The sequence below is a fragment of the Lathyrus oleraceus genome, chromosome 6 (assembly GCF_024323335.1).
Source record: "Lathyrus oleraceus cultivar Zhongwan6 chromosome 6, CAAS_Psat_ZW6_1.0, whole genome shotgun sequence".
Classification (NCBI taxonomy): Eukaryota; Viridiplantae; Streptophyta; class Magnoliopsida; order Fabales; family Fabaceae; genus Lathyrus; species Lathyrus oleraceus.
In genome coordinates this window covers 307,205,275-307,222,538 of record NC_066584.1, presented here as the reverse complement: position 1 = coordinate 307,222,538, position 17,264 = coordinate 307,205,275, and the positions used below count along the sequence as shown (strand labels likewise).

General features: G+C 35.6%; 1 protein-coding gene across 1 annotated transcript; it reads left to right on the top strand.

The window, feature by feature from the left end:
* Positions 1-12,574: 12,574 nt before the first annotated feature.
* Positions 12,575-13,006, top strand: LOC127095360 (uncharacterized mitochondrial protein AtMg00820-like). The gene has a single exon (XM_051034063.1). It carries the CDS (start codon positions 12,575-12,577, stop codon positions 13,004-13,006), a length of 432 nt encoding a protein of 143 aa, XP_050890020.1.
* The last annotated feature ends 4,258 nt before the right edge of the window (positions 13,007-17,264 follow it).

Genomic DNA, 17,264 nt, shown 5'->3' with positions numbered 1-17,264 from the left:
TAAGTCTCTTGGACAAGCGGGAAAATGTAATGTTAAGTCTCTTGGACAATGATATAAATACGACATTGTATCTACAAATAATATGATAGCCCATATCAGGAATCATCATCCATTTATCCATAACATGCATACCCATGGTAGCTACTCGCAACACACTCATAACCGTAGATATCGTGTCATAGAACAATCTGGAATATAATTGAGGGTGTTTATGAACTTGAGTATCGAACTGTGTCTGACTCGAAGACCATGACTCTTCACCCCGTCCAAGTAAAGTTGCAATAGGACGAAAACCATATTTTTCATCGTCACCAACATCAACAATGTCATCAATGTATGCATGTAGGAAATCAGGAAACTGAGACAAATAAACATCTCTCGAAGGTGCGGTGGACGGTTGACTTCCAGCCGACATACTTGACGGTTGACTTCCAATTGGTTTTTTGCATGATCTCTTCGTAATCTGACTCCTATGTGAGTCCTCAACATACTCCCACTATGAAGGATCACGATACATGTAACACCCTTCTAAATACCCCAAAATATTTAATTAAAATAATAACATATCAATCAGAGTAATTATGCCCCGAAGGGTGTCACACAATCATTACACAACAATTATCAAAATATCCTGTCATGCTCATTTATTAAATCAGAATAAGACTCTTTTGCATAATTCGCAGCGGGTACAAAACATCGACATTCAAATCATGTACTACATTACATGTAAGTTGAATCAACAACTAAATTAAAACATAGTCAAACATTCCCTCCCGATGTTACATCTACCAGAGCATGACCCACTAAGGACGACACTAGACTCCATAGCACTAGCTTCTACTCAACTCACTGCTCGTTACCTGAAAAATAGATGTAAGGGTGAGTTCCTCAATCAATATAATAAGCATTATAGAACAACATGTAATGCTAAGTAAATAACACATCAATTCACCCTAATCAGACTACGCACTCAGCAACGGCAATATCCGTTCAAACATCATATTCAACAGTAACATATAGCATATGTATAATCTCAACCATACTCAACATCAACAACACAACACATAACACACATATAATACTGGAATACATCCATTCATATTATATGCCATACATTCATTATGAAATGAGACTCCACACATGCGGTACCGACTATTCTTGAACATACAGTTCAAGCTCACCGATCAAATCCAGATACGGCTACTAAGCTCACTAGTCCCACTCATTTGAGATCTAATGACTCACTCACCAATTCCTCACCATGGGAATTAGCTACAGCCCCGAAGGCTAGACTATGCACACTAATCATCTAGCATGCAGACATCAACAACAAACCCACCATGGTTCACTCACTAATTCCTCACCATGGGAATTAGCTACAGCCCCAAAGGCTAGAATAAGCATGCTAATCACCTAGCAATGCAACAACAACAGCAACAATTCAAGAATAGACATAAGCTCACACTCTAAGCCATAAAACAGTCTATTCACAAATGCATACATAACTGATACATTCACAGCATCATGCTTATCATCACACATCATTAATACATTTTATCACGAAAGCATATCACATCCTGCCACATAATCAAATACAGTATTAGCACACTCTACTAATACCTATACCACTCAAAACAACGGGAAATGATCCCTGCTACATCATACATCAGCTAAGTACATCACTCAGCCTAAACAACCAAAAACTGCATAACAACAGCACAGAAAAATCACAATTCTGCCCATACGCGTATTGCCTATGCCCATACGCGTATTGCCCACGCCTGACCAACTCCATACGCGTAATGCCCACGCCCATACGCGTATGCTACGCGTATCACATTCCCATACGCGTACCAACAGAGACCAAAACACGTTCAAAACATCATCTTCCTCATCCATACGCGTATTGCCTAGTGCCATACGCGTACCAGCCATCTCATACGCGTATTGCCTAGTGCCATACGCGTATGACCAGAAACCAGAACTCTCAGATCTGCAATGGCTTTCTCTGCTACGGGATCTATCCAATTTACCCTTCCACAGTCCAAATTTCACACAATATTACACATAACATCTAACACGAATCATACATTTTCGATTTCACAAATTGTTAACCTTTCTACCTCTAATTCCTACGAATTTCTCATCAATCATCACCCAAATTCCTTCATCAATAAGTCACAAGTTCATCACATATATCATTCAATCAGAGGCAATTTCAATGGTTTCTCACTACCCATCACATACTATCCCATAATACCCGTTAATCGATGATAAACCCCCCTTACCTGAGTTAATCCGGCACTTCCGTTAGCTTCAAACTTTTCCTCTTCTCTTGCTCTGCCTCTTTACCTTTTTCCACTTTCAGCCGCTTCTCTGTTCCTTTTCACGTGAAAACCCTTTTTACCACAAATGGGACTTTTTATTATTCCAACTTATTTTATTCCAATAAAATAATAACCCAATAATGATTATTCCAAAATAATAATAATAATCCAACTTCCAATTATTCAATTAAATTAATAAATAAAATATTAATTTAAATTAAATAATTATCTTATTTTAATTGGGGTGTTACAACTCTCCCCCACTAAAAGAGTTTTCGTCCTCGAAAACATACCTCAAGCGAACAACTCCGGATAAGATTCCTTCATCTGGCTCTCAAGTTCCCAAGTCACATTGCCACCTGCTGGCCCTCCCCAAGCTACCTTCACCAAGGCAATCTCTTTACCCCGCAACTGCTTCAATTCTCGATCCTCGATCCTCATAGGTGATGTTTCCACAGTCAGGTTATCTCTCACCTGTACATCATCTATTTGGACTACATGCGACGGATCATGAATGTACCTCCTCAACTGAGACACATGAAAAACCTCATGCAAATTCGCAAGCGATGGCGGTAAAGCGATACGATAGGCTACCCTCTCCTATCCTCTCCAAAATCTGATAAGGACCAATAAATCGAGGTGTCAACTTCTTCGACTTCAAAGCTCGACCAACACCAGTTATCGGAGTAACACGAAGAAACACATGATCTCCCTCTTGGAACTCAAGTGACTTCCTCCTCTTATCATGATAACTCTTCTCTGACGACTCTGAGCAATTCTCATTTTCTCCTGAATCATCTTAATCTTTTCCGTAGTTTGTTGAACAATCTCCGGTCCAACCACAGCACTCTCACCGGACTCATACCAACATAAAGGTGTCCGACATCTCCTACCATACAAAGCTTCAAACGGTGCCATACCAATGCTCGAATGAAAACTATTGTTGTAGGTAAACTCAATCAAAGGCAAATAACAATCCCAAGCACCTCCCTTTTCCAAAACACAAGCTCTCAAAAGATCCTCTAATGACTGAATCGTCCTCTCAGTCTGACCATCAGTCTGCGGATGATATGCAGAACTCAATCTCAGCTTAGTTCCCAAAGCTCTCTGCAAACCTTCCCAAAATTCGATGTAAATCTAGGATCTCTGTCCGAAACAATACTCGACGGAATACCATGCAAACTTACAATCTTCTCAATATACAACTCGGCTAATCTCTCTAACGGATAATCCATTCTGATCGGAATGAAATGAGCCGACTTCGTCAATATATCAACAATTACCCATATAGCCTCAAAATTCTTACTTGTCCTCGGCAAACCAGAAACAAAATCCATACTGATACTATCCCACTTCCACTCTGGAATAGCCAACGGTTGCATTAGCCCAGACGGCTTCTGATGCTCAATCTTTGACTTCTGACAAGTCAAACAGGAATAAACAAAACTCGCAATTTCTTTCTTCATTCCCGGCCACCAAAATAACTTTTTCAAATCATGATACATCTTCGTAGCTCCAGGATGAATACTCAAACCACTACGATGTCCTTCTTCAAGAATGCTCTTCTTAAGCTCAGTAACATCCGGAATACACACCCGATTACCAAATCTCAAAACACCATTCTCATCAACTCTGAATTCACCACCTTGACCTTGATTCACTAGAGTCAACTTATCAACCAAAAGCATATCGGATTTCTGACCCTCTCTGATCTCTTCCAAAATATTACTCGTTAACTTCAACATTCCCAATTTAACACTATTGTGAGTACTTTCACACACCAAACTCAAATCTCTAAACTGCTCAATTAAATCCAATTCTTTAACCATTAACATAGACATATGCAATGATTTCCTACTCAATGCATCAGCCACTACATTTGCTTTACACGGATGGTAATTCAAACCAAAGTCATAATCCTTCAGAAATTCTAACCATCTCCTCTGTCTCATATTCAGCTCTTTCTGATCAAACAAATACTTTAAACTCTTATGGTCACTGAAAACCTCAAATCTTGACCCATACAAATAGTGCCTCCACAACTTCAGAACAAACACCACAGCTGCCAACTCTAAATCGTGCGTCGGATAGTTCCTCTCATGAACCCTTAGCTGTCTCGAAGCATAAGCTATCACCTGCTTATTCTGCATCAACACACCACCTAAACCCAACAATGAAGCATCACAATAAACCTCAAATGATTCCGACGAACTCGGTAATATCAGGATAGGAGCAGTAGTCAACCTTTTCTTTAACTCTTGGAAACCTTCTTCACATTTTGAATCCCAAACAAACGCTTGCCCCTTTCTAGTCAACATTGTCAACGGTAACGCCAACTTAGAAAATCCCTCAATGAACTTCCTATAATAACCTGCAAGTCCAAGAAAACTTCTTATCTCAGAAACTGACTTCGGAGCTTCCCACTTAGACACCGCTTCTATCTTAGAAGGATCAACAGCAACACCACCTCTTGAAATCACATGACCAAGAAAACTAACCTCTTCTAACCAAAATTCACATTTAGACAGTTTAGCAAATAACTTCTTTTCTCGTAGAATTCCCAAAACCACTCTCAAATGCTCAGCATGCTCTTCTTCAGATTTCGAATACACCAAAATGTCATCAATAAACACTACCACAAACTTGTCTAGGTACGGATGGAAAATCCTATTCATATACTCCATAAATACTTCAGGCGCATTAGTCACACCAAAAGGCATTACAGAATACTCATAATGTCCATACCTTGTTCTGAAAGCAGTCTTCTGAATATCTTCAGTTTTCACACGTATCTGATGATACCCAGATCTCAAATCTATTTTGCTGAACACACTCGCACCAACCAATTGATCCATCAAATCATCAATCCTCGGCAAAGGATACCGATTCTTGATCGTCACTTTATTCAGTTGCCTGTAGTCCACACACAACCTCATAGTACCTTCTTTCTTCTTAACCAACAACACTGGTGCACCCCACGGTGACACACTCGGACGAATAAATTTCTTATCCAATAAATCTTCCAACTGACTCTTCAGTTCAGTTAACTCAACAGCAGACATACGGTACAGAGCCATCGATATTGGTCTAGTACCAGGTACCAAATCAATCGAGAACTCAACTTCACGCTCTGGCGGCAATTCATTCACTTCTTCAGGAAACACATCAGGAAAATCACACACCACAGCCAGATCACAAATCACCAGTTTATCTTTAGCTTCCAAAGTCGCTAACAGCATAAACAACTCTGCCCCATCTGCTACTTCCTCATTCACCTGCCTCGCTGATAGAAACAAACTCTTTCCTTCCTCAATCCCAGGAAATATCACAGTCTTATCAAAACAGTTGATAGAAACTCGGTTAAACACCACCAATTCATACCCAGGATAACATCAATCTGCACTAGTGGAAGACACACAAGGTCTATCCCAAAGTCTCTACCAAAAATACTCAAAGGACAACTCAAACAAACTGAAGTAGTAGTCACTGAACCCTTCGCAGGAGTATCAATCACCATACTTCCAAGCATCTTAGATATCTCTAACTTAAGTTTCACAGCACAATCCAAAGATATAAAGGAATGAGTAGCACCTGTGTCAATAATAGCTACAAGAGGAAAGCCATTAATATAACACGTACCTCGGATCAAACGATCATCTGTAGAAGTCTCAGAACCCGATAAAGCAAAGACCTTGCCTCCTGACTGATTCTCTTTCTTCGGCTTAGGACACTGTGGACTGATATGACCCACCTCTCCACAGTTGAAACAAGTTACAGTCTTCAACCGGCACTCTGCAGCCAAATGACCACCTTTGCCACACTTGAAACACTTCATCTCAGCACTGGTACACTCATGGACACGATGTCCAGCCCGACCACATCTATAACACTTAGCAGGGGCACTAGAGTCTCCCCCACTAGGCCTCTTCATCCCACTCTGCCGCTAGAAACCTTTGCCAACTGCATACGGTTTTCCACGATCAATCTGATTCTTACCTTTCCTATCAACCCTTTGCTGATAGCTCTCTGCTCTAGCCTTGGAATCCTGTTCGAAAATCCTGCAACAGTCAACCAAATCAGAAAACACCCTGATCCGCTGATATCCAATCGCCTGCTTGATCTCGGGACGCAACCCGTTCTCAAACTTCACACATTTGGAAAATTCCCCAGTAGCCTCACTATAGGGAGTATAATACTTTGACAGCTCTGTGAACTTAGCAGCATACTCAGTAACAGACCGGTTACCCTGCTTCAATTCCAAGAATTCTATTTCTTTCTTTCCTCTGACATCCTCTGGAAAGTACTTCCTCAGAAATCTCTCTCTGAACACAGCCCAAGTGATCTCAGCATTTCCAGCAGATTCCAACTCAGTGCGGGTAGCAACCCACCAATCATCAGCTTCCTCTGACAGCATATGCGTACCGAACCTGACCTTCTGGTTATCGGCACACTCAATTACTCGGAAGATTCTCTCGATCTCCTTCAACCACTTCTGAGCGCCATCTGGATCGTATGCTCCCTTAAACATTGGAGGATTGTTCTTCTGGAACTCACTCAGTTGACGAGCAGCTCCCATTCCCACAACATTCGGATTTCCTCCAAGTACTCCAGCTAGCATACCCAGAGCCTCAGCAATCGCAGCATCATCTCTACCTCTTCCAGCCATCTCTATTCTGAAAACCCAAACAAACTAAAACAATGAGTACTGATAGGTTACACAACACCTATACCGTACAGGGGAAACAGAATAATTACGACTCGACTCGACCGGCTATGCTCTGATACCACTAATGTAACACCCTTCTAAATACCCCAAAATATTTAATTAAAATAATAACATATCAATCAGAGTAATTATGCCCCGAAGGGTGTCACACAATCATTACACAACAATTATCAAAATATCCTGTCATGCTCATTTATTAAATCAGAATAAGACTCTTTTGCATAATTCGCAGCGGGTACAAAACATCGACATTCAAATCATGTACTACATTACATGTAAGTTGAATCAACAACTAAATTAAAACATAGTCAAACATTCCCTCCCGATGTTACATCTACCAGAGCATGACCCACTAAGGACGACACTAGACTCCATAGCACTAGCTTCTACTCAACTCACTGCTCGTTACCTGAAAAATAGATGTAAGGGTGAGTTCCTCAATCAATATAATAAGCATTATAGAACAACATGTAATGCTAAGTAAATAACACATCAATTCACCCTAATCAGACTACGCACTCAGCAACGGCAATATCCGTTCAAACATCATATTCAACAGTAACATATAGCATATGTATAATCTCAACCATACTCAACATCAACAACACAACACATAACACACATATAATACTGGAATACATCCATTCATATTATATGCCATACATTCATTATGAAATGAGACTCCACACATGCGGTACCGACTATTCTTGAACATACAGTTCAAGCTCACCGATCAAATCCAGATACGGCTACTAAGCTCACTAGTCCCACTCATTTGAGATCTAATGACTCACTCACCAATTCCTCACCATGGGAATTAGCTACAGCCCCGAAGGCTAGACTATGCACACTAATCATCTAGCATGCAGACATCAACAACAAACCCACCATGGTTCACTCACTAATTCCTCACCATGGGAATTAGCTACAGCCCCAAAGGCTAGAATAAGCATGCTAATCACCTAGCAATGCAACAACAACAGCAACAATTCAAGAATAGACATAAGCTCACACTCTAAGCCATAAAACAGTCTATTCACAAATGCATACATAACTGATACATTCACAGCATCATGCTTATCATCACACATCATTAATACATTTTATCACGAAAGTATATCACATCCTGCCACATAATCAAATACAGTATTAGCACACTCTACTAATACCTATACCACTCAAAACAACGGGAAATGATCCCTGCTACATCATACATCAGCTAAGTACATCACTCAGCCTAAACAACCAAAAACTGCATAACAACAACACAGAAAAATCACAATTCTGCCCATACGCGTATTGCCTATGCCCATACGCGTATTGCCCACGCCTGACCAACTCCATACGCGTAATGCCCACGCCCATACGCGTATGCTACGCGTATCACATTCCCATACGCGTACCAACAGAGACCAAAACACGTTCAAAACATCATCTTCCTCATCCATACGCGTATTGCCTAGTGCCATACGCGTACCAGCCATCTCATACGCGTATTGCCTAGTGCCATACGCGTATGACCAGAAACCAGAACTCTCAGATCTGCAATGGCTTTCTCTGCTACGGGATCTATCCAATTTACCCTTCCACAGTCCAAATTTCACACAATATTACACATAACATCTAACACGAATCATACATTTTCGATTTCACAAATTGTTAACCTTTCTACCTCTAATTCCTACGAATTTCTCATCAATCATCACCCAAATTCGTTCATCAATAAGTCACAAGTTCATCACATATATCATTCAATCAGAGGCAATTTCAATGGTTTCTCACTACCCATCACATACTATCCCATAATACCCGTTAATCGATGATAAACCCCCCTTACCTGAGTTAATCTGGCACTTCCGTTAGCTTCAAGCTTTTCCTCTTCTCTTGCTCTGCCTCTTTGCCTTTTTCCACTTTCAGCCGCTTCTCTGTTCCTTTTCACGTGAAAACCCTTTTTACCACAAATGGGACTTTTTATTATTCCAACTTATTTTATTCCAATAAAATAATAACCCAATAATGATTATTCCAAAATAATAATAATAATCCAACTTCCAATTATTCAATTAAATTAATAAATAAAATATTAATTTAAATTAAATAATTATCTTATTTTAATTGGGGTGTTACAATACACATCACTCTCTTGATCATTTCTGCTCTTCTTAACTTCCATTTTTGGCTTGTACTTCACTGGCGGTGGACACATAGAAGTTATGGATGGATTTGTTAACTCTTCTCTTGCTCGTGTTGTAGATAACTCTAGCCTTATACACTTGGGTAACACTTGTGAGGTTTTTTGAATCTTTGTCTTTCAAAAGCATCAACTATGTACCTTTGAGCCATATTGTATTTCGTCATGTCATTCACAAACTAGCTTTCATTATCATTTAGACGGTCAGGTATGTCATGACCATCTAAATTCTTAGATAGTTGATGAATGTGCAACCTGCACCTAATCATCACCTTCTAACCGCTACCACTTGGCATAAATCTCAGCTTAAAATGACACTTAAATTTCATACTAGAAATGCCTTTTCAGGAACTTTGCTTTCAGATGTATTCTTCCTTTTGTAGTTTCCTCCTTTCTCACAACCCATAATCAATTTATCTCTTCTCCCTTGCATCGCATTTGCGGTATCAGAACAAATAGTGACAACAATAATCCCATGTTGTTTACCAGTGACATGCCCATACTAATACTTTGGCTCGGAAGGGAAATATTTGTCATTTACAATATGTAAAGAAAACTATCAATATCATAGAGACAAAAAAAACCTTTTAATTTTGAACAGATTAAAAAGAAAACATACAATGTCAGTAGTGAAGAATTGCACATAATCTGTACATGAATCTGTAGATGAGCCTTCTAGTTCTGGACCACACGAGTAAAGCATTATTCAGTACTACTGGAATTTTTTAAAGTTGGTAAAATTTCCAGTATACCAGATTTATGAAAATATCTAGTAATTTTAGAAGCTTATCAGAATTTCCAGTATTTTTTTTTTCAAACAGTAATCGGAATTTTTATAAAATTTATGGTATTTTTTCTCCGACAATTTCAATAAACAATCCGGCAAAATTACATGCTTTTTCTTAGAATATACCATATTTTTAAAAAAAATTGATAAAACTTTTCACAAAATACAAAAAAAAATCATATTGAAAATTTTGAAAACAACTATCGAAAATTCTAAAATTTACAGTTTAATAAAAATGAAATTGTTTAATCAATTATATTTTTGGATAGTAAATAACATAAAGGACATTATTGTCAATAAAATAATACGTGGGGATGTCAGGTATAAAATAGGGGATGGTAGATTAAATTTTCTTTTTTTTTTCTTTCAAGTCCACCTACATCTTGGATCACAATAAGATATTTGTATGACAATACTTTCTCCACCTCCGTCATTAGTTCGAGCTATACACATCCAAGTGTTCTAACCAAATATTTGGATCATCTCGTGTGCATTTTTCCAAAGAGAGATAACTCAATAAATGGCAGGAAATGAACTGATTTCGTAAGAAGATTAGTAATTTTGTTTCATTTGAAAAAACAAATTTAAAGAATTTCTTGTTCTACTAACTACCTTGAATAAAAGTAGTTTAATTAAGGATACTAATTATTATTAAACTCAACTCAGTTAGTTACTTTTTTTTTAATTGTATAATAAGAGATGTTATATGTGACTTGATAAAGGAAATGATACATCAAAATCAACCTAAGAATAAAATTATTATAGATTAAATATGTTTATGCTCATATAGATATTTTAATAATTAATTTTAATATTATAAAAAAAATCTCTTTAACTAATGATCTCTCTGAATTTGTTCGTTCACAACAATAGTTTTCGTAGTAAATCTAATTAACGGAAACTGACTTGGCAAGTTAGCTTGCTGTTTTTTATGATCGTTTATTGATTGGAACAATGATTGAACGCACAGTTCCAACATGGATTAGGAAGCTTCATTTAGAAAACATAATATCAAGAAAAAAATGGAATCTCTAATTGTATGTTCTTCTTCTTTTTCATCGTAAACATTCTTTATGTAATTGGTTACGTAAATGTTGTAACTAGTTATATGTAGAAGAAGATGCATCAATGACTTTGAAGAAACAATGCAATTCAGCAATCGAAGGTATTTGGACTTTGGATGTTCTACTTATATGACGGAGAAGAAAGATTGATTTGTTACAATCAATCGTGCCATGAAGAACAAAGTAAAGTCCGTGGATGACACCATTTTAGCGACCAACATGATCAGTGATGTTATGATCATGAGAAGGGATAATGGTCATTCTTGATCAAATATGTATTGTAAATTCCAGGAATCAAGTGTAACCTTATAAGTATTGGCCAATTGCTTTAGAAGGATTACAAGATTCACATGGAGATCGAGGCGCTACACATTATGGATGCAAACGAGGTTTTGGTCCTGAAAGCTCCTACGATTGCCAATAGAAATTTCAAGGTTGAGTTGAAAGTTATGGAGCATAATTGTCTTGCTACAACGGCTAGTCGAGAAGAGTGGATATGGCATTGTAGGCTTGGGCATCTCAACTTTAGAGATCTCAATGCCTTGCAAAGGAACCAAATGGTGACAAGGTTGCCATTGATCAACATATCGACTGAAATTTGTAAAGAATGTGTGCAAGAGAAGCAACATAAGGGTGCATTCAGCAAGGATTCAGGTTGTAAAACCAAGCATCACCTTGAGGTGGTGTATTCGGATGTGTGTGGATCGATACAAGTTGACTTGATTGGTGGCAATAGATATTTTGTCACATTCATCGATGATCATACTAGAAAACTATGGACATACCTAATAAAGAGAAAGGATGGCGTATTTGAAGTGTTTAAGAAGTTCAAGTCCATGGTTGAGAGGCAAAGTGGTCACAAGCTCCAAGTGGTCAAAACAGTTGGTAGAAGCGAATATGTCTCAAATGACTTTGAGAGGTTTTATGATCAAGAAGGGATAGCACATTAGGTAGTACCACCTTATACACCACAGCAAAATGGTGCTTCTGAAAGAAAGAATTGATTGATCATAAACATGGTGTGAAGCATATTGAAAGGGAAGAACTTGTCGAAAGAGTTATGGGGAGAAGCGGTATCCAGGACTACTTATTTGTTGAATATGTGTCTAACAAAAAAACTTGAGAAGATAACACCGGAGGAAGCATGGTATGGTTTTAAACTGAATCTGAATCATTTGAGACTTTTCGGTTTCGTAGTGTATTGACATGTTTCGGGGCAGCTTAGAAAGAAGCTGGATGATAAAGGAGAATTGATGATACCTCTAGGATATCAGTTTACCAGTGGTTACAAGTTGTATGATGCAGCGAATAGAAAGATTGTTATCAGTTGAGACATCATTTTTTATGAAATTAAGGAGCACCATGAACTTGTAATCGGTTACCAGGAAGCTGTAACTAATTACAACAATGTCAAATCAGTTTCTATAGAGCTGGAAAATGCATAAGCACCCCCTCGTCGAAGCCTGGATTGAAGATAATATGAGAAGATCAATAAGGAAAATAGGTCTGTCTCAAAGAATCCAAGATTGTGAGTTGTTCCAAGATAACAAAGTCAATGATGATGGTGATTTCTTCAATTTTGCACTTATGGTTGAATCTGAACCCGTTAAAATGGAAGAGGCCTTAAGTGATCCAAAATGGATTTGTGTTGTGAAGGATGAGTTGGAGTTCATTGAGAAGAACAAGAATTGGGATTTGGTTGATCTACCAAACGGGATGAAGTCAATTGGTGTAAGATGGGTGTTCAAAGTGAAGGAAAATCCCAATGGTAAAATAATCAAGCATAAGACTGGATTAATTGCAAAAGGATTCTTGCAAAGAGAATGCATGGACCTTGAAGAGGTATTTGCATCAGTTGCTAGAATTAAAACCATTATGCTGGTCATTGGTATTGCAAATAAAAAAAAATAGGTCAATCTACCAAATGGATGTGAAATATGCATTTTTGAACTAACCGCTTGAAGAGGGAGTTTATGTAGAACAGCCACGTGTTTTTGTTGTGAGAAACCAATAGTCAAAGTTCTACAAGTTGAAGAAAATGTTATATGGTTTGAAACAAGCTCCAAGAGCTTGGAACAAAATGATAAATGGTTTCTTAAAGAAGATTGGCTTCAAGAAGTGTGTATCCGAACATGGTGCGTATATGAAGAATAATACAAATGAATAGGTGATAATCTTGTGTCTATACGTAGACGATTTGTTTATTATGGACAACGATGAAAAGTGCATTTCTAAGTTCAAGAGTGAGCTTATGAAAGAGTTTGAGATGACTGTCATTTGCCTCATGACATACTTCCTTGACATTGAGTTCCACAAGTCCAAAAGGGGGATTGTTCATGCACCAAAGAATGTATGCTCTTGAGATTTTGAAGAAGTGGAGCATTGAAATGTTGTCATTACTCCGGCCAAACTAAGGCCACTGTTGTCGAAGAATGAGAATGAGCGAGATGTTAATCCAACTCAGTTTAGGAGGTTGATTGGATCCTTGTGTTAGTTATGCAATACATATCGAATTTGGCGTTTAGTGAAGGTAATTGTGAGTAGATTTATGGAGAGACTGAATGTGTCTCACTTGGCAGTAATCAAAAGGATTTTAATATACGTCAAAGGATTTATTGGTTGCATAATACTTTTTCCCACGATGGACACAGGCATAAAATGTCATTTGCTCAATTTTATTAATTCCAATTGATACGGAGATAAAGATAATAGAAAGTCTACAACTTGATACATCATTATGTTGAAGGAGTAATTTGTCGTTTCATTGTGTGTGTGCCAAGTCGTGTGGTTAATGAATCTGCTAAAGGAGTTGGACAACGAAGATGGTGACAATGTAACGCTCATGGTTGATAACGTTTTTTCTATAAATCTTGCTAAGAACCCAATTGCACATGGGAGGAGCAAGCATATTGAGATAAGGTTTTACTACTTGAGGTAACTTGTTAGTGAAGGAAAGTTAAGATTGAGATATTGTAAAAGTGAAGACCAAGTGGCCGATTTGCTGACAAAGGGAGTCACAATTGAAATATTCAAGATATTAAAGAAGAACATGAGCATAGAAGACTTGGAGTACTTGAATTAAGACGACGTGTTGTATGAAAATACTAATTCAAGTGATGTAATTGGTTACTACGAGGTTGTAATTGGTTACAATTGTGTTAAAATTTCAAAGAAATCAAAAAAACAAGTGATTATGTCGATGATGTAATTGATTACACATTCGCAGTAACCAGTTATCACTATTATACATTTTAAGTTTGCAAACAACTGTAACTGATTACGGGTTTTGTATAACCAATTACAAGCAATTAATTTTAGTTTTTTTAATTTTATTACTTGTATCTCAATCAATTGTATTATATATATATATAATAATATATATATATATATATAATATATATTATATATATATATATATATATATATATATATATATATATATATTATATATATATATATATATATATTATATATATATATATTATATATATATAATATATATATATATATATTATATATATATCCAAGGGTATATTTCAATCAATGATAATACAAATCCTGATCCTTAATTATACTCTCTCACTCTCTTCCTCTTCATATTCAATTACTCCATTTTTTTTATCAATAATATGATTCCAAGTTCTAACCATTCAAACTTACCTAATTAAGATTACTTTGATATATAAAAATAAGAGTGCATTTTAGAATATGAACATGATGGAAAATATTTTAATAAAATGTTAACTTAGTGATAAGATTTTGACCAACTTCAAGCGATGAAATTTAAATATTCAACTAGAACATTTATAAAACAATAATTGATGTTATTTAATTATAATAACTTTTCCTCCTACATTTTTTAATTTATCTTTTGAAATTATTTCCACTAAGTCATCCAATTAGATGTCATTGTCTTTGGTTTGAAATTGGCTCCTAGACGTATCAATTAATGCTATATTTATGAAACTTAGATAATGACCACAAGGATCTTATGAAACGGACAAAACTATTTATTAGAATTTGCAAGAGAAAGGTAAGAAGTTAGGTAGGATTTTTTAGAAAAAGGAGTTAGGTATTTTTTTTGGATCCATGCTTCTCTTTAAATTCAAAATGGATATTGGGGAGACGGCTACGCTTGAAATTTGCATTTCATTGTCAATCACGATCTCAAAGCAACAATTGTAGACTAGTGAAAAATGTCTTCCTATATTCCATATCAAAGTAGTTTTAAATTTTTACATATAAATAATTAATTGAAATATTATATTAAATTATTTTTTGTGGTTGGTGATTTGAAATCGTTATGAAAAGTTGTTTTTAAAACTTTGAAGATATAAAATAATAGTTTACCTTTTTATATTTTTCTAAATCGACAATATTCAATAGATTAAAAATTGAAGGAGTATGAATAGTAAGAAAAAGAAAATAAATTCGATTGTGTATTTATTCTTTGGTGTAGCTTTTGTTACACGTGCTTTAAAGTGCATTATTGTTTTTTAAAAAGTTGAGAGATTATTGTTAATTTATTGTCAGCTAACTTGTGATTTAATTTTATTTGTGCAATTGATGTTGTTTTTGTGAGATGTGTTTTTGGACAAAAATATGGGTTTAAGTTTATGACAGCAACATTCAAATACAATGAAAAATTAGTTCATATAGATAGAAGTATTATAAACTAAGAAAGGGTGAAAATCAAATAATAAAATTAATACACATTATATAATGGATAAAATTTATTGGAAAAAAAAAGACAAATATTAAAATTTATTACTCTTGAGAAATATCTTGTTAAAATTTTATTAAAAAACTTTAATAAAGAAAAAAGAGTACAATATCTTTTTTAAGATAAATTTATTTTCCATTCTCTATTGAACAATATTTTTTTACGATGAATATCAATCTTTTGTATAAGTTGGTTAAAAGTTTTATTTGAAAATGACTTTGTGAAAAGGTGTGCAAGATTATCGTAGAATCAAATTTGTTGGATGTCTATATCACAAATCTTCTTAAGATCATTAATAAAAAGAATTTTGGATAAATGTGTTTTGTTCGGTCTTCTTTAATGTGGTATTATCTTCATATATGATTCTCGTATTAATTTTTTTTAAAGACAAATCACAAGTTTGTTGTAAGTGTTGAATTCAAGTTATGGTGTCCATTTAGTGGTGATAGAACAACTGTCAGGATACGTCAATCAGGATTGTTTTGGCAATCACTATTAAAAGATGATTTCACATATCACTACTACAAAAAACACATCTTACCTCGGACGTGAATGAGATGTTATCTCAATTACACAGACGAGGTAACGAAGGACGACGTGAAAAATTGTCATTATACCGCTCAGTTTCTAAATAACCGAGGGGTAAAGTCGCAATAGTCATGAGTTTGAGCCCCACTTATATTCTTTAAGGAATTTTAATTGGGAAAAAATATATTTCCTCGATTTTGAAAAATAACTTATAGGTAAAACAAGTTTGAGTTTATTATATCTAATGTTGGTTGTTTGTATCATTTAGCCCTAACTAAACATATAACATTTCAAATTGGTTTACAAAATAATTATATGAAAAATTATATTTGAAGAAAAAAATATATTAATTAATGATTTTCGAGCATTTTACAACTCATAATTCATATCATGTTATTTAATGGTTAAAATCTCTCCAATGCTTCTTGTTTTCGTTCAACTTTCTTCTATGCTTTTTCATTGAACAAGTATGAAAGAAAGTTGAACGAAAATTAGAAGCGTTTGAGAAATTTTAACCATTAAAGAACGTGAGATGAACGATGAGTTGCATAATGCTTGAAAAATATTTATTAGTGTTAGATGCTTTTCAAATACAACATAATTTTTCATATTATTATTTCCAAAAACAATTTAATAGATTATATGTTCAAAAAGGGATTAGTGAAACAAATAATCAACATTAGATATAATAAACTCAACTGTATTTTTTATCATTATAATGTCCTCTTGACATATTTAGAAGAACAAGATGAGAGTTGTGTAAAGAATCACAAAAAATATAATCTTAGTCTTAAACTCAAACTCAAACTAAATAACAACAACTAAATCCTAAACATATAAATTTCGAAACATCGCTAAGTATAACAACTAGACAACAACAACAATAATATCAACAATTCAAAAACAACAATAAATAAC

Bases quoted from the DNA above. Each gene is read 5' to 3' on its own strand.
- LOC127095360 (XM_051034063.1), top strand. From the start codon at position 12,575: ATGAGAAGATCAATAAGGAAAATAGGTCTGTCTCAAAGAATCCAAGAT.